General features: G+C 38.4%; 1 protein-coding gene across 1 annotated transcript in view; it reads left to right on the forward strand.

Moving 5' to 3' along the window:
* Positions 1-5633: 5633 nt before the first annotated feature.
* LOC107558868 (alpha-1,6-mannosylglycoprotein 6-beta-N-acetylglucosaminyltransferase B-like) overlaps positions 5634-19767 on the forward strand; it is a gene marked incomplete at its 3' end in the record, with an annotated part of 96334 nt that continues 82200 nt past the window's right edge. The window contains exons 1-2 of the mRNA XM_016242558.1: positions 5634-6146; positions 10068-10180. Coding sequence (XP_016098044.1) covers positions 6079-6146; positions 10068-10180 — 181 coding nt within the window. The remainder of the gene's footprint in view (positions 6147-10067; positions 10181-19767) is intronic.

Below are 19767 nucleotides of genomic sequence, written 5' to 3' on the forward strand. Positions count from 1 at the left end.
GCCATAAGTTGCATATTAACATCATATCTTGAGTTTGGAATTCTCTAATGAATATTTAAAACAAAAACTAATGGTTTGGGTGTCATTTCTAAAATTCTCTTATGAAGAGAATATTCTTCACGTGAAGGGTGAAGGACATTATGAAGACATGTTAATGTTGCTGTTTTATCAGTGACAAGTCATTATAAATAGCTTTATTTAAATTAATTGAAAATTAAAAAGTCTACCAAGTCCCTATGATATTCTGGTGCCTAGGCATGGCTCTCATCCCTGTCAGTCTTAAATTAGTCTTTTTTCACCTGTTTATCTTCCGTACTATAGCACATTTCTAGGTTAGTTATTATTTAATAACAACTTGAAGACTTGACCCAACATCATCTGCACTCTCTATCTTGAGGTCTGATTTTGTTATTTCTATCATTTCAGAAAACTGCAGTCAAGATTATCAAGTTAAGACTTCAGAGGCCTGAGAATGTCGGTCCAAGAGTCCAGCTGTCCTTACTACTATATTGCTTCTGAAGAGCACTTTGCCACCAAAATGTAAAGGTTTCATTGAACAGATCTCTTAGGTTCTCAATAGCTCCAGTGGGCTGATCACTCGTAATGTACATGAATGAATGAGAGTGTTTAGAGCGCATAGAGAGCCTTTAGCACACAGTGAGAGTAAATTGAATTTGATGAGTTGTGAGCCTGAAGTGCTTTATTGGCATCTAAACACACTTGCCGGCTTATGACGAATGGACTGAGATAAATTCGATTTCTGGATGGCTGAGGTAGCCTGAAATGTGCAACTAGCACTGTTTATTTCTATGTGTAGCTTTAGTAATGTGTGTGAACCACAAATTATAAGATATTTAAGTTTTTGAAATTGGTGTCATTGTTTTGAACAATAAACCAGTTGAATGTTACAATCTATTTACATTGGGTTTAAAGTATCAGATCATTGGGAGTGTAGCCCATTACAGCTCTATAATAGTTGTACTCTAGCTGTCATAGTAAAGCATACACTTTCACATCAGTGTTGCTCTGAACTGAGTCATATTCCATTAACTAAATAATGTCCCAATAAAGGCTCCTCTAAAAATTAGCACTGTACTCTTGGTATATTTAAATATTCTTATAATCTGACTTTAAATTCTGATTAGATGAGCCATGTGCTAAATGATTAAGTCAAAGAGGTCTACATTACCTGGAGAAATCAGCATTCCCATTTATCTCAATGGCAGTTGCTTGGCTGGCACAGGACCGCTCAGAATTATGTGACCTGCATGCTGCTTTCTTTGCTCATTAGCAGTGCTGGGTAAAGTTACTTTTAAAAGCAATGCATTACAGCATTGCTTTACTCCCTAAAAAAGTAACCAATTGTGTTACTTTTTATGGAAAGCAATGTGTTACATTACTTTTGTGTCACTTTTTCTCATCTGGGCTTGCTTGCTTATTTTTAATATAAAAATGTTAAATTGTTGACAAATGTAAAATCCCTTTAAAATCCCAAAAATTAAATGAATGAGTCTCTGGCTGAAGGACATGTAAATTCACGCCTGAACAGTCGAGGGCACAGCTCAAACAAACCTTTCAATTGTGCTGCCATTCTGGATTGCATGAGGTAGGTAAACAAACAAACTAATTACAAATATTCCATTTATCTAAAATAATTTTTGCTTAGTATGGTTGAATTGGATCATCAAAGGTCAGCAGCACATACACTGGTTAATAAAATAGGATTAAATACAAAAATTATATTTGTGTTATTTAACATATGTAATTGTTGCAGGTTTGCATCATATTCTGAGTTTGCATTTCACTGTTTTAATTAATTTTGATGGAAACTGAATCTGTTTTTTGTGCAAGTGAGATATGAGTAAATGCATGTTCACATTTAGTCCAGAACTACTGAAACATCATGTTTACTCAGCGCACACACAACGCCTCTGGACTGGAGAGCTGTCAGTCAATAAATGGGAAAACAAAGTTATTGGAGTTATAAATTAAAAAGTAATGCATTAATGTCACAATCTGTGCTCGGAGGAATAAGAGAGAGAAATTGGAATACAAGCAATAGTCTTTAATCCAGGAACCACAGGGGAATATCCACAATGGAAACGGCAGGAACACACGAACACAACGAGTAGAAACGACAAACACTGAACGCAAAGGCAGAGACTTAAATACAAAGGATAATGGGGAAACACAGGTGACATCAATGGAACATAATCAAACTAAACGAGGACAGGAACTTGACAAAATAAGGACAAACAGGAACAGAAACCGGGGCAAAACATGTCACAGACAGTCCAGAATCCTGACATTACGGCCCCTCCCGGAAGACGTCCTCGCGCCGTAGAAACTACATGGGGAGGGGCGGGGGGGGACTTGGGAGGCGGCTCAGTAGGAGGATGGACACCCGGGAAGGGACAGGCAGACAGAGTCCATGGGGGTGATGAAGGAGGGAGGAGCCAGGGAAGAAACAGGAGGAGCCTGGAGCAGGAGGAGTCAAGTTGGACCCAGGCCACAGCCTTTACGGTGGCCCACGGTGGAGCCGACGTAGGGAGGAGCCATGGAGGAGGAATGGCCACCGACTCCTGGGGGCCGACCAATGGTGACGGAGCAGGTAGTGAAGGAAGTGAGGGATACTCCAGCCACGGCAACGATGGAGGATGGCAGACCCGCGGACCTCGCACCGTATAGATGGGGGGCTGAGGGCGAGCAGAGGGGCTGACAGACGACAGTGGAGGAGGAGGCAGGAGCAGGCGGGAGGGCATGTGAATCTGTGAGCCTCTGGGCTTACAGGGCTAAACTCAGGATCGGGAGGCCCCTCTGGGCAGGACAAGGGAACCGGAGCCCACTCTGGGCTGGAGATGGGAACAGGGGTGACAAAGGGCTCCAAGGAAGGAGGGAGTAGAGGGAGCAGGTCAGCCTCCCAGTCAATCAGGTCTTTTTCCGCCTCTCCTCTACCCAGGTCCATCATAAGCTCACCCTCAGCCACGGTGCAGGGGGCGGAGCTCCTCTCCGTGCTCACACCGCCCGCAACTTTCTCCCTCGTGATGGGCGTTGCAGCCGGCTCACGCACCTGGTCTGACGGGTTGGGCTCTACTTCCGGGGCGATCCTCCACTCAGTCGCTCAGCATTGCGCTGGTTCGTTGATCGCGGCGGGAATTGGCTCTCCGTCATTGGTGGGCTCGGGCTGATGCTCCGCACCGCGGAGAGATGGTGGACTGGGCACTGGGTCAGGAGTGGATCTGGCGAGATCATCCTCGGAAGAGATGGTGAATGGGGATCTGTGTCTCGCCAGTGTCCACTCCACATAGGCGGCGAAGTCCTCTCGAGGACCATCTTCGGACGACAGCGCTCTGCATGCAATGTTTAGACTGGCATTGTAGAACGCACAGAGAGCGTCGTCCGGGTAGCAGGTGGTGTTTGCTAAGAGCAGTGTGGTCGTGTGGTCCTCGAGAGATCGATCCCCCTGCTCTAGTCTTCTGTCACGATCTGCGCTCGGAGGAATGAGAGAGAAATGTGGAGTACAAGCAATAGTCTTTAATCCAGGAACCACAGCGGAATATCCGCAATGGAAATGGCAGGTACACACAACACAACGAGTAGACATAACAAACACTGAATGCAAAGGCAGAGACTTAAATACAAAGGATAATGGGGAAACACAGGTGACATCAATGGAACATCAAACTAAACGAGGACAGAAACATGACCAAATAAGGACAAACAGGAACAGAAAAAGGGGCAAAACACGACACAGACAGTCCAGAATCCTGACAATTACTTTACTAGTTTACTTGAAAAAAAGTAATCTGATTATGTAACTCACGTTACTTGTAATACATTACGCCCAACATTTCTCATAAGCACTCAGTTTTGCCTGAGCCATAAATGTCAAGTGACTAATCACCTCTGTACCTGGAGGAAAATGAAAATGCTGATTGTTTGATGACACCACAAGAACATCAAGCTCTTCACTAACGACGTCAAACACAGCAGACCGAGAAAAACGTCATGTTTCACTCGATGCCCTCCAGAATATAATGAAGTATTTGTGATGTATGTTGCTTGCAATTATGTATCTAGTCCAAAATCTTCATTAACTGCAGCTATTTGGGTCTGTCATTATTGGGGTTTGTGTTCCAAAGACAGGTTGCAGGTTATCAAGTCTAGACATTTTGTAGCCTGCAGACGGGAGAGAACCTCATGTTCCTTATTTTTCTCTCATCTGAGCAGTTGTTTTAAAGAGAAAATTATATAGAGAAATGAGGAGCACTTAATAGCATCAGTCGATGTCTGTTTTGTTAGACAAGACAATCATCTTCTTGTTGTTCACAATCTCTCCATCTTGAAGTAGCCCTGAAACAATATGGATTCCACTGCACCTGAAAGTTTTGCACACCACTGTCCTTTTTGTAGTTGTACTGCTGTACTCTGAAACTATGGGTCTAGGAAATAGAGAACTATTGATTTTTTTTTAAAGCAGATCCTCAGCATCTTAAACTGTACAAAGAAAAGCTTTCATTAATGGCCGATCTGTCAGACTCACTGCTGGATATGAAGTTTGTCATCCAGAGGTGTGGGCTGCACTGCTAATAGCCCTCTGGGTTCTCAGGGCTCAGGAATGATGGGAACAAAACTAGCAGAAACCATCTGCTGCGCCAGAGACACGAAGAGTTTGAGAATGCTTAGGTTCCTTTGAGTTTGTTCATAATCCTCATTATTCTGAATGATGATTCTCATTAGATTATCATTACTGTTATACTGTAATGAAACATCCTCTCTGGACCCAATGGTAGCATAAGCAATGTGTAAGATCAGCATTAAAGGCAGTAGAGCGCAATAGGGTAAGATGTGCCACCCCTGTAATCTAGCAAACTGTGCGCAATTTTTGTCACATCATGTTTAGAAAGCGTCTGTCATATTCAAAACAAGTAACCAGCAAAGGGAATTGCCAGTGTATAAAAACATAAATGGCTTGTCTGAAGTTTAGCCATGGATTATGATGAAGAACCATTTTTAAAATAGCTGCTGTGCAGCAACTTGTATCAAATATGTGATAATAAGCGTTGTTTTCAAATCTAGAAAATACTACGACTAGTCTATTACAAATATACAATTATTTTTGAGTACATTCGAATACTAAATCTATATACATTTTTCTGTGAAATACATGTGAAAATAATGTGCAAAAGAAGACGTAAGACTGTATATTATTAGTAGAATGCTCTGCCTAACTTTTTTTTATTTAAAATGTAATTCATTCACATATCCAGCTTACCTTTTGACATGACACATCTTCTAATGTTTACTATTTTCACAGTAAATAAAATTAGGTTGATTTTTTTTTTTGCCATATGGCTCCATTTTCTTCATTAAAAATAAATATATAAAATGTATATGAATTTGGGGTTAAAGTATGATGCAGTTGGCTCGTGTTCGACTAGCACTGACACAAAAACACGCTGCATACAGAAAGACCCAATTCGACATATCTCAAATCGGATAATCCGAGTAAACTGGTAGAAATCCATCGGATGGCGCTCTTGATGCCTTTAGTTTGCGCACTGGGAGCTGTCCACGGCTCTGAAACTACAGCGGAGCGGTTTAAGCTTTCAGACGCTTCCTCTGAAGCACCTGAACTGCATTTATGTTCAGAGACAACATTATTCTCAAAGAAGGTGAAAAATGATGGCTCACATCACAGAAAACGCCAGTCGTGCCGTTGAATTGATCCAGTGCCGTCGCTCGCTGCGCAGGGAGTTCTGACGCGTTCATTCCCCTCACGAGCGGCATTAATACTACATTTAAAATATACGGAGATGGACCTTCTCTGGATTACTTCTGACGCTGTTTGGAAACTATTATGAATGGGAGTTCATTGTCACCAATTGAATGACCTGCTGATTCCTTCGCTCGGCAATCTTCGGATGCTTTTCTTCGAGCAACTTCACCAAAGAGCTTTCAGTCAGAATTAAAGCTGATACTCTAAACTCGCATATTAATGAACACAACCGGGGGGAAATAACGCAAGCAAATGATGCATTTCACAGTTCGTATGTTGTTAAACAGTCGGCGTGAAAAATGATTTCTGTAAATAGCGAGTGCATAACTATGACGAGAAGATGCCTGCTGACGTTCAAACCGTTCAGGTAAGACTTGACATAATCTAAGACTGAATCTAATGTTCAGATATAGCCTAGTTCATCATTCAGACAAACCTGGCATCGGCACTGTAGCGTTTGACCAGTGTGACTGTGCCTGTGGTGAACCACTAGGTTAAGTCCTTAAGAAAATGCACCACGAAAACAGTAAGTTTCTGCCAAAACGCCACATTTACAGTATTTGTTCATGTAAAATCTCATTAAATTAATGTGAGATCTTCAAACAGAGCAACAACGTTAAGAATACCACTGTTATTTTTAGTTTCTTTTGATGGTGTAGTATAGTAGCAGGTAATATTGCTATTGTAAAGTGATAGCTAAATAATAAATACATTCAAATGATAAAAAAAGGCTACCATGGTAATGTTCGTAAGGAATATTTCGCCAATAAAAACAAACGTTAGCCTATTCAAAAGGCTATATCGAAGTTCTCAGGTTCTTTTCATTGAACAAAGCTGAAAATCTGAAAGCTGTCAAACTTAGTCCCTTCACATAAAAGTAGGCTATATCTATAAAGAAAGATATATAGCGGCTTACTGTAAATAAGAAGGTGCGACTTTATGGAGGTGGTACTATTCTCGGTTCTTGAGGGGATTTCATTGAAGGTGTCAGGAGACTTTCAGGAAAAGGACGTGAGGATGGTGTAAGAACTGAGTCTCGCTGATGAGCTTTCGCGCCGTTTCTCGCAGTGGCGGGAATCCAGCAGCGCGAGGATGTGGGTCATTCTGTTCTGCAGTACCGGAGCTCTGTAACTTGATTTTTTTTTAAAAAATGAATATGCTTGTGGTATAGTTTAAGCAAGCTTTTTCTATGAAAGCGTTTCAGATGTTACAGAAATATGCTTTGGTCAAACTCTAGACACTTATTTAGACACGATGCCTTACATGATGAAAATAATAGCCAAAGTTACCTAGTGCTCAGTGATAGATTAACAGTTTTAGCTTACATTTTATAATACTTATTGATGTTTGCTGTTACTTTGCCACCAAACATAATGTCACTTTCTGGAGAATGATGTAATCAAGGAATATAAATTCAATAGAGGAGACTGCATGGGGAGTTTTCCTGCTACACACTACATATCTCAAACTTTGATCTACTGTAATATTCCAATATTTCTATTGAACAAACTAAAGTAGAAACAACGAATCACTACTTGCACATAAACATTGTATTGTCAAGTACAAACAGTGCTGTTAACCTACTGCAATATCGAGGCGAGAGGTAGGCTAACACTAATAGAAGACATAGACATTGTACATTTAGTGTGAGTCTCTTCTGGTAATCAAATTTACTTTTTAATAATAATTATGCCATTCCCTAATTCCACTTATACCACCATTATTGAAATGAGGCATTTTAATTCAAAACAGTAAAGAAATAGGAAACATTTTATTTCAAAATAGCAAATACATGCAAATAATATGCAATTTTGTGTCCAGTTACAACCCTCCCTGTCTGGTCTGACATGACATGACGTTTCTGATTCCTTTATATATCATTTATAATAGAGAGAGAGAGAGAGAGAGAGAGAGGATCTGCAATAGTTCATAATAAATCGAGCCCAGATTTACAAAAATGGCAAACTATGTAAATCTCCTTTAAATCTCAAAGCTTTTGATTACCCATCCAAGGCTCTAACCTGCAGGCTACAGCATATACTGTATAGGTTACCCGTGACAAAGATGTGGTTTATCCTTTGTTTATGATGTTATGAACTCCATATAGCAATAAAAAGCACACTTCATTTTTAGTAGCCTTCTCAGAAGCATAAAGTCAACATGAGTGGCCTTGCACATTTTCATTACTGTTTGAGCAACATGAATAATGCTTTGAATTTCAACGACTTTTCTCAAATACCTGTAACGCAAATGCCAATTTGCCTTAGGATTAATGTTTTTTTTTTCTTGAGAAAAGAAAAGAAAAAAAAGTCTAGATTTATGAGAAGTCAACGATGTTTAAAGAAACAGTTCACCCAAAAATGACAATTCTGTCATTGTTATGAGATTATTCTTTCACCGCTTTCATCCAAAACATGTATACAGTTGTTTTCATGCAGTTCTTTTCCATGCAATGACAGTGTCCATGCCTGGGAAGCTCCAAAACGACAAAAACACCATTAAATACCATAGTAGTCCACATGACTCCATAAGTCTTCTGAAATCATGTAATAGCTTTGTCTGAGGAACAGACCAAAATTGAATGCATTATTACTCAAAATATGCGCTTCAATTCTGTTGCAAATCTTGTGAGCTACCATTTCAGCACTTCCGGTTCCATCATTCTGGAAGTCAGTGTTTTTTTTTTTTTTTAATTGGTCCGTGGTTAACACAAGCACAAAGTATATCAGTAAATCCACTTGACTTTAATTATTTTTTTACTTTTCTTGAAAAAGGCAGTTGCTTCCAACTGTCTAAATGGGACTACAGAGGTTGTCTGGGACATTAAACATCATCATGCCAAACTATTCCAACTCAAACTTTCTGTTTTTTTTTTACTTTTCACTTAAAAAAATAAATAAAATACTTTAAGACTAAAGGAGTTGGAAGCTTAAAGGAACAGTTTGCCCAAAAATTTGCTGAAAATGTATTCACCCTCAGGCCATCCAGTATGTAGATTAGTTTGTTTCTTCATGGGAAGTGAATGGGTGCCATCAGAATGAGAGTCCAAACAGCTGTTAAAAACATCACAATAATCCACAAGTAATCCACACAACTCCAGTCCATCACATAATTGAAAAGCTGTGTGTTTGTAGGAAGCAAATGCATCATTATGGCATTTTGACTTTAATTTGCATTTTTCCAATACAAGTCCATAATCCATAATTACGCTTCCTCCAGTTGAAAACCCCTGTTGTCGTCTCACATCAAAACCAACATAATAGTTTTGAATTGTTTTGGACTGTTTTGGTTAATCTGTGCATTTTTCTCTCCTGATGCAGATAAGATGACTTGGTAACACTTTACAATAAGATTCATTAGTTAACATTAGTTAACTACTTTAGTTAACATGAACTAAGAATGAACAATACTTCTACAGCATTTATTAATCTTAGCTAATGTTAATTTCAACATTTACTAATGCATTATTAAAATCAAAAGTTGTGCTTGTTAACATTAGTTAATGCACTGTGAATTAACATGAACTAATAATGAATGACTAGTTTCATTAACTAACATTAACAAAGATTAATAAATACTGTAATAAATGTATTGTTCATGTTAGTTAATACATTAACCAACATTAACTAATGGTACCTTATTGTAAAGTGTTACCGATGACTTTTTAACTGGAGAAAAAGCAATATTATGGATAGAGGACATGTATTTTAGTTGGAAGCAATCATTTAAATGTAAAAATGTCTTGATGGATTTATTACAAACACGCAGATTTTTTACTTCACAATAATCCAAAAACCAATGGAAAAATCAGGGTGATGCTAATTTCCGGGTTGGCATACAAAACTATGTCACCACCAGCACACTCTGTTAGTCTGAAGCAAAAACAACTTTGTTGGAGTGAAAAATGATTGAGTTCATTGAATTAATAACTGTTTGCTCACACGGACATGTTGTATGACAGAATATTTGGAATACAGAGCATTAGTCGCATGGGCCACTATTACTGGGTTACATAGAGCTTTGCAGACATGGTCAAAATGAACTAGAATAGAGCTGTGTGCACCTTTTTCTTCTTACAAAATAAATGAAAAAGTGAAAAGGTTTGCAACAACAAGGTGAGCAAACAATGACAAAGCTGTAATTTTCCTGGAAAAGTTTCACAAGGACAATATACTTCTAACATTATACTGCTTCTCATAGTGGTTTCTCGTCATTGTTTGGCTTTTTTCACAAGTTTTTCTTGTTCCACACTAATACATCTCTACATCCGTCTGTCTCTCTGTTGCAGGATATTTGTGGCGGGGATCGGTTTCTTCAGTCTGTGCTTCTTAATGACCTCTCTGGGGGGGCAGTTCTCAGCCAAGCGACTGGCCGATTCCCCTTTCAGCATCCGAACCGAAGGTACGTTAATAACTTGCAGCACTGTACGTCTACCTGAGCTGAATGTATGCATGTCTAATTCATCCGGTGGCATTTAGAGAGCGTCAGTTTATGGGATTTTTAATGGGGGTAATGAAGGGTTTTGCGCTGGCCTTTAACAGGCTTGATTATCCAGGGGTCAGTGTGCTGTGAATAGAATCTCTGTCTGCAGAAGACCCCATTTGTCATCAGCCATCACTTTTTATGCGTATGAAAATAGATCACGCCAGAGGCTAGAGATCTCGTTCACTGCAAATCCCAAGAAGAACCTGTCCATGAGAAAGATTCACCCAAAAATGAACATTCTGTCTTCATTTACGCACTGATCAAGGGTATTTGTGAAAGTTTACCAATGAAGGGTGTTTCAAATATAATGAATTTCCCAGCACAGATTCTGTGTAGCTTGGTTGGGATTGTCTTCACTGTAATGGATGTATGTGATACTGACTTTATTTAGAGAAAAAAAAAAAGTAGGTATCTCAGAAGGCAGCGTAATTACGCTGTCTACCTTTTGTGACAGCTTTCATGTTGGGAGCGCACCTATAGTGCTTTACAATTCTGCCTACATGGGCTCACCTCAGAGGTTTTGGAACAGAGCCAACATGTTTTTAATATTCAGTTCCTTTCTAGTTCCAACAGGAAATGGTGTACCCAAATGTGGCAAATAGCCATCTTAAGAGCTCCACTCGGTTGCTGGAAAATTGGAAAACTGCTTCATGGTGTGTTCAGCAAACCCAAGTAAAAAGCTGAAGATGATGGATTGGTGTTCTGTAATGTTGTGGGAGAGGTCGCGTGGAGGAAAGAGGAGGAGAGAGAGAAAAAGAGGGAGAGAGAGAGAGAGCACAATCTGATTAATTAACCACTCCCAGGCTGAAGCCTCGAGAAAGCAGCTGGCTCTCGCTCATTAAACACTGCCTGCTGATCAGCCAGAGATGGACGTCACTGTGCTTTGGGAGTCCAGCGCTGACAGAGATGTGAGGATTACTTTAAAATGAATTCTAGCTATAAATGACTAATTCTGTCAAACGAATTACCTCTGAATTACTTAAAAAGTAATTAAATTCAATTACCACAAGTATTGTAATCTGACTTTTAGTTACTTTTACATTGATATGAATTGATGCAAATTAATACACAGGAACAGCAAGACGACTTATAGCTCAGCTATCTATCTATCTATCTATCCATCCATCCATCCATCCATCCATGGAACATAAAAGGAAAAAGCAAAACATGGTTTGCACTGGGCCATTTTATGACAATTTCACTATTACAGTACCTCTTTTCTTGGAACCTGTGATCCTTTTTTTGTTTGTTTTTTAGGATTTTTTTGATTAATATAAAGTTTGAAAGAACATCATTTATTTAAAATAGAAATATTTTCTAAAAATTCAGTACTTGAATATCACTTTTTATCAATCTTTGCTGAATAAAAGTATTGATTTCTTTCAAAAAATGAAAAACTGACTGACCCCAAACGTTTGAATGGTACTTTATGTTGTTTCAAGAGACTATTTAGAATAAATGCTATTCTTTTTGTACGTGACAACATAACAGTGTTCTGTTACTCTCTAACACTGATCGCTGATCTAAGCTCTATTAGTATACATGTTATCTCAATAGGAGCTGTTCTCTTTCGGTTCCTGAGAGAAAATCTGCTGATTCACTAATCCTTTTCCACATACTCTGGCCGTATTCTATCTTGAGTAATACCATGCAGCATATGTTCTGGGATTATGCCTCTAATCGATACTAATGGCTATTCTAAGAGAGGTTTGTTATTATACATTTTTAATGAAAGCTTGTGTGTGGGTTGATGCAGGGAGCACTCTGTTTTAAATAGCAGACGTCTATTAGCACTACATACTGTATATGCATTAGAGCCAAAACTGGGTTTCTATATCTCATAGCATTCATCCCTTCACTGGACACATTCTCTGCCATTACTGTTCAAACTAAAAATATAACTCAACTGATTTAATCCATGTATAATATAGCCGACTGAAATATAGTTTGAAATTGCAGTTTTAGATGCTTCATTATTAGGGCTGAAAAAATATAAGGGTTCTTGTTCCAATTCCACTTCTTGAATGTTTCCAATAAAGGTTTAACAAACAAATAAATAAATACATTTAGTCATTACTGACTCATCCTCATATCCCTATTATTAGTCTTACCATAAAACACAAAAGGGGACAGCCAAGCTCAAAATTAAACAAACAGCATCAAGAAAAGCCAAACTTATGCATTATATCTTCAGATATCATACGGTAGCTTTGTGTCACTCAGATTTCATCAGTGCTGTGTTTTCAGACTTGTCACATCTTGACTGGCCACATTAAATGCAAGAACTAATGCTGTTTAGCCCAGAATTGAATAAGAACCGAAACAGAATAGAAGTTATTGGTGTTTTACTTCCCAACTAGAGTTCATTCAACTGATAACTGCAGCAAATTGTATGTATAGATTTTTTTTTGGGGGGGGGGGGGGGGGGGGGGGGGTGTTCCTGAAACCACGCCTTCTTTCTTTGCATGCACATTTGCGTGGCATTATGCAAATATTTCCACATAGTGATGTAGATATGTGGGGGTGTGTTATAACGAGCCGTTTTAGGTAGGTGTGGTTGACTCTTAACTTTTATAAAGAATATCTCTTTGGATTTGAGACTTTAGTCTTTGCAACTTTACAGATCTTCTTTATGCACCAAGAGCTTGTAACACTCCAAAGAGAAAGGAACAATTTAAATCGCATCATATGACCCCTTTAATGTATTTTTAAAGTACCATTTATTACAACAAAACTTGCTGAATTTATACTCTAATAAACATACAAATGCATAGCACACACAGCTTTTGGATAAAATAACATAAGCAGGATTTGATATGAATTTCTCTGAATTTCTATTCATATTTTCTATTCATACTGTATCTTCCTTACATTCATATTTAAGTAGCTTGTTCGCTATCTCAATTCTATTCTGAATGTTGTCTACCCTGTTAGTTGAGTATCCCGTGTGTTTCATGTGGTGTTTGGTTGCCAGTGGCATATAAATCTGTGGATTGCAGGGCTTTGACAAAGCATCCTCTAGGAAGGGCTTTAGATTTCAGTTGGAATCGTTCCTGTTCTCCATCGCACTCCGGCATATAGTAGATATCTGCACTGCTCTAAGATGAAAACCAGTGCTTCTCTTTCCTTTAGACAGTCAATGCAGGGTTCAAAGACTGTGGCCTTTGACAGTTGTGGCACACAGGCACAGCAGGGAGATGAAAACACAGATTCTATTAAAGACATGTATCTTCTTCTATATAAGAGAGGTCTTTTTTTTTTCCGTTGTCTCCTATATAATGTACAGTGGGGTCCAAATGTCTAAAACCACATTGAAAATCCGGTTAAATTTAATTTTTTCATCTAGAACACAAAGAGACACGTTTTAAAAAGTGAAAAGAAAGACAAGTCATGATGTAAAATGAATTAGAAACAAAGTTCTGCACTATTTCTGGGTCAACTGACAAGTCAAATGACTGCTGCAATATCAATAAAACAAATTTGTTGCATAACATTATTATTTTTATTAAAACAAATAGAACGAATTGACACTGAAATGCACTAGATTTCGAAAGAATATAAATCCTGATATAATCATCACCACCCCTCTTAGCACAGGATGTGCCCTAGTTTCACCGGCATCCATGTTTCTCTCCATGCACTGTTGTGTATTTATAATGCTAAATGATGGTCTAATGGGATCAGGAGCTGTGTTCTTTCACACGTACTCTCAAGGAGGCTGCTGTTGGGTTCTTGGGGTGAAATAAACTCTGTAAATATTTGCTTCAGCACATTTTTTGAAGATTTCTCTGTAATTAAAACACAAATTCACTGCAGATTAGATCAAACACTTTGGAGTAGACCTTAAAGTCAACATGAAATGCGGTTCACAACCCATTTTAATTGTGTAATCGGATGCATTTCCGAGTGAAACAGGATATTCACTGAGGAAGAAAAAAGTAATGCTGGTCTTGATTTTCTCCACTGGGAGTTGATTGGGTCTTGAGAGGTATTACATACTAGAAAGGAGACAGGTGGTTGGAGTGAAAGGTTAAGAAAGTGAGAGGTGTCTTTGACCAAACTCAAGCTCACAGTTCAAGATTGTTGAAGAATGACTTGTGAGTGTACGTAAATGAGCCATTGAAATCAATGTAGACAGGTAGCTTTCCAGGTATTATTGCTGCCTTGTTTTTTAATTCTTTAATTTTGTAAACAAGATCAATTTAGATTTCATGTTGATTTTAAAATGCGTGTGTGTTCATACAGCTTTGTATGCCTTCAAGCCACCTCATGCTAAATACCTTAGACAGATGTGGGCACGCATTGCATTTGGAGCTAGTGATTTTGGAGCTGTGAGTTTGACCTGCTGCTTTACAGAAGCCCTCAGGTCATCTTACAGCTAGTGAGAAAACTGATGCGGTTTCATGGCAAAATCTCTTGTCTTCTATCACATACTCCCACAGCTGCTGTCAGACAGAGTCGAGCAAAAGAGCTCCAGAATTTCAGACTGACTCACTAGATGCAATCCGTGTTTGCTTTCTTCACATTTAACACCGACACCTGGGGGGGGATATTGTTTGCATATATACACTATAAGGACAAACCTATTGTGACACATATCTTAATTACTGAATTCAGGTGTTTCAATCACACACAGTGCCGTAGGTGTATAAAATCAAGAACCTAGCCATGCAGTCTGCATTTAAAAAGAAGAAAAAGAAGGTAGTTCTGAAGAGCCCAGCACTGCATATGTTGGTTGTTGTCATTATCTGACACACCTGAATACACTTAGCAGTTAGCATTAGTGGAGAAGTGAACTGAGTAGAATATGTATGTATATAGTAGGGGTTGAACGACTTCTGATTTTTTTTAAAGTCGACTTTTATGTAATGAAAGTCGAGTCGAAGTCGACTAGTCACTGATGACGTCATTAATGAACAAATAAGTCTGGAGCTGTTACAATCACCTTGTGCACAGATATTGCATATGACGCAGCGCTGCCCACATGGTTATTGCTCCTATAACAGCTCATTTTTATCAGTTCTTTTGTCTTTGGGTCGTTATATTTCTCACAGATTTCTGCTCATTCTAAATCAGATGCAGATAAAGTAGCACAGTAAAGATTACACTTATATGAATGCATTAGTGAGAGCAATTGCGTGTGTGAATTCATTCTACCTGGCAGCGTCTCTCTACTAGTAGTGAAGCGGTGGGATTTAGTTATTAAGAAATATATGCTTGAACTTTTCAGTTTCTAAGCTATTTAACTGAGAAATCACAGAACAGTGTTGACAATACATTTCCTGAATGCTGAATGATTCTGTGCGCGTGATGTATGATGTTCTCCCGTTCAATTTCTAGCATCCAGTAATATAATCACACATGTCTTGTGGAGGCTTTCAGAGTATGCATTTATTTGTCATTTGAACTGTTTGGAAACGGAGCGTAAATGTGGAAGTCCTTCAAAGATTGCTTATCCTGTTCCGCCCTCTATAGGACCAGAGACCAGTCGACGTCAAGCTTAAAGCGTCATGGCAGAGCATTGAAGTCGACTAGTCGATTAGTTGGTGCAACCCCTAGTATATAATAGGCCCAGAAATGAACCTTATGGTTCACAGTGTTTTTACACTTTTACTGTGTTACTGATGTTACCAAACTATGGTCCACCTCTGAGAAAACAGATAAAGGTTTAAAAGAGGAAGTGTACTCATTAAAACTGAGTCTACTATACAAAGATTTGACAGAACTAGCCCAAGTAAGGTTCATGGCTTTGAATTGCTATTCAAGATTGTTAAATACAGTGTGAAAAAAGCAAGCAGATTCCTCCTGGGACCTCTCATGACTAAAACATTGATGGGCTGTATGATAGTGTGATATACTGTTGCATGAATTCAACTTTCGGTCAGACTGTGCTGGTAATTCTCAGTTATCTGGATGTATTTTTAGCTCAGAGAGACAAGCTGATTTCTTGGTCCAACTCCATTAAAATCCTGAAAATCCATTAGGCCTCTCAAAAATGTGGTTTGACCAAGATAAGACATAAAATGACTCGGCTCTGACAGGAAGCAAACATATTAATGATGATTTGATGTGCAATTAATTTATACACCCTTTCCAGTGACATTCTGACTTAGTTCACAGTGGGTGTAATGGCTGGGTGTACTTATTTTATTTTATTTGTTTTACTTATTTGGAGGTCGTCTCAATGGCAGTGGAGCAAATACTGCACTTATGCTTTGTTACATGCACACACACAATGTAGTCAATATTTTGCAAGTACTAAAAAAAAAAAATCTAAAATATTTGAAAGATTCCCACAGAGGACAATTATAGAACAAAGGGGGTATAATAAAAATGACTGATGACCATACACAATTCACATGACATTAATTGCCAGTAGGCTACAGGACTTTGCTGCACTTTGCATAGAGATTAAGGACTTAAATTCAAAATTAATTTATTTAGGCCATTACTGATGCTTTGTGTCTTATAGATTATAGTTACAGTAAGTCTTGGGGCTAGTTGCATAAGCACAGCCACTTTGTTAAGACTGTTTCATAAGATGCAGTCTGACCAACTAGTAGTTAGTTTCTAGTTAGTCACCTTTTAAATTCAAATTAGGCATTTTTATGTAAATGACTTGCATAAAAACATCTAATTTGAGGAAGAAAAAAAAATAGATGACTAAATAAATGACTAAGCAGTTTATGCAACCGGCCACAGGATTTGACTAAATCGAGCAACAATAATCTGCTTTGCTGTCATCTATCTATCTATAAAATTGTATTTATTAAATTTTTTATTAAAGATAGTAGGAAAAGTGATGGTGATGAATTGAATGAATCTCTTGATGATTCAGTGACTGACTCATAATACTCAGAAGGACAATACGCATTTTGGTCAATGCATTCAAAAGATTCAGTGAACTTAAATTGTGTGTTATATTACTGAGGATCAACCTGGAATATGGATATGTAGTGAAAAGGATAATGGGCAAAATACTTATTAAATACTCTTACAAAAAATTAACTGAGCGGTGGAGGTATTTATTATGTTGTTTCACAAAAAGAAGAGTGCTGTGTAATTGTTCTAGGTCAATGTGTGATGTGTCAACAAGGAAATTAATACATGATGTTTAATTTCTGAAGTCAAACCATAGAAAATCCTGTTTTAAATTATTTATTTATTGAGTAGTGACATTAAGAGAGGAGCCAGATAGCAAACAAACAAACAATACATAAAAAAATAAGAATGCCACAGCTTTTTAAAGTGAATTTTAGCAAAATCAAGTTTCAGCTTTCAAATTTCAGTTTCTATTCTCTATTAGAGAATAACGACTTAAATTTGACTGTTTGTCACACAAAGTTTTCATAACAACTTGGAATATAGTGCACAAGTCATATGGAATACAAACATGATACTTTCATGCTGCTTTTGCATCCTTTTTGAATCTTCAACATCTCAGTCCCCATTGTTAGTTGTACAAAATGTCCTAAAATCATGAGTTTGGATACGTGAACTAATCATTTAAAGCCAAACTTAAGGTCATTGCACACTGCCTCCCGAAATCCGTCATAAAAAAATTCGGATCGGGTTCGATTTTTTTCTGTTTTTCGCATCCGCAGCAAGCATTTTGAAAGGTGTTTTGACAGTTCAGAGTCACCGTACAAGCGAACGCCAAAATCCAGAATGGCGATTGTCAAGTTCATCCACTTCGTCTCGCAGCACAAAGCACTGTATATAGATCCTTGCACACTGAGTTGTGACAGAAATTTGACAGAAATTGGTGGTCTTCTTTTTAATATGTGGCTCCAGTACCACTAGCAAAAGCATCAAACTGAGCCACTGACATCCTGAAGTAAACTTTGAATCACCCGGGATAATCCCGCTGCTCCTGAGGGGGAACTCTCCATCCTCTCTACGTCTCTGGATTAGATGGACCAAATATTTCCTTTCTTTTTCTTTTTTTAAAAAGCGAGAGGACAACAAAATGATCCTCACTGCTTGAAGACTCCATTTAGTGCTGTTTTGAGAATTTTTTCGCAACGGATTAATTAATACACATCGGGCTCAGTGTGCAAGGTTTCTGTGCATGACTAATTTTTTGGATTTCACATACGAAAATTTCGGACTTAGTGTGCAGAGACCTTTACACCTGTGATGCCAGGAGTGCATCAGTGATAACCAAAATGTTGCCTAGCCTGTGCTAGGTCACTAGCTTCTGACACAAAGCTTTTGTTTTCCTACACTGTAAAAAAATTCCGTAAAATTTACGGTAAAAAACCGGCAGCTGTGGTAGCAACCTGGATGAGATAGTGGGATAGTGGCACGTTGAGAGCCACTCACGTTCTTCTGGATGACAGTGGTCATTGTTTAAAGCCGTAAGAGCAGTGGAGTGTGTGATGAAGACCCAAAAGTCATTCCCTCTCTATCTGGTTTCTCTCTGGTTTCTGTGGAAATATGTTCCTGCACTCAGCTCTAATATTCCTAATCATTCCAAAGCTCTTTTCCCTTTTCTGTCACTTGCTTTCTAATCACTCCCGCAAGCCTATTTACTCCGTTTTCATATCCCAGAGTGAGCGGTTGCTAATTGAAGCGCGCACACACACACACGTGCGTAACATGAATTAAACCCACTATCATCCCTGAGCTGTCGTGAGACACAGATGAGACTAGAGATGAAATGGTATGAAAATTTCTTATCATGATTATAGTGACCAAAATGATCACTAGGGTTGGGAATCGAAAATCGATTCCGATTCCAGAATAGGATATTTAAGGTCAGGAATCAGATACTTGTTGTCAAATTAAAATTTCGATTCCGCCTATCGATTCCTATGCACTTTTTTTTTCTTCATCTGTGAGGACCGGACCTAGTGATCTGCCAGGACATTGCTCGCTAATCTAAGCACTCCAAAGTTTGGTTACATTTGCAATCAGAAGCCAAAAAAGCTAAGTATAATATCTGTGATAACTAAACGTGTTGCAAGAGAGGTGTCACCACCAACATGACAAAGCACTTTAATTTAATAGATCATTAAAGATCGCGAACACGATTCAAACACCAACGTGATTCTATTCCTAAATTACAATGATTCGTCTGTTTTATTCCTCAACCTTTAACGTGTGCAATCAATGTTGTGATCACTTGGTTCGTCCGTGCAGCGTACGATCACACCAGTGTGATTTGAACATTTAAATTTGGGTTCCGTTGACCGAAAAAGAGCAGCTGTCATCTGTCACGAATGAAGTCTTTTCAGCCACGCAGTATCATTATTTATGTGTTACAAACATTCAAATCACAGAGGTACTGGGATAAAAGTTTATAGTTCAGATATAAACTCTGATGTGTACGGTAGCAATTAAAATAGAGTAAATCACCTTTTGAAACTAATTTTTTCTTCAGAATCATGAGAGAACCACAACTTCCATTAGGGGAAAAGGGGGGGACTCAATTTATCCAGAATCATGCAGTTCTATTTTGCACACAAACAGCTCTTAAAGAGTCCAGTTTTTATGTAGCC

The sequence above is a fragment of the Sinocyclocheilus grahami genome, unplaced genomic scaffold (genome assembly GCF_001515645.1).
Source record: "Sinocyclocheilus grahami isolate Dianchi unplaced genomic scaffold, SAMN03320097.WGS_v1.1 scaffold663.1, whole genome shotgun sequence".
NCBI lineage: Eukaryota > Metazoa > Chordata > Actinopteri > Cypriniformes > Cyprinidae > Sinocyclocheilus > Sinocyclocheilus grahami.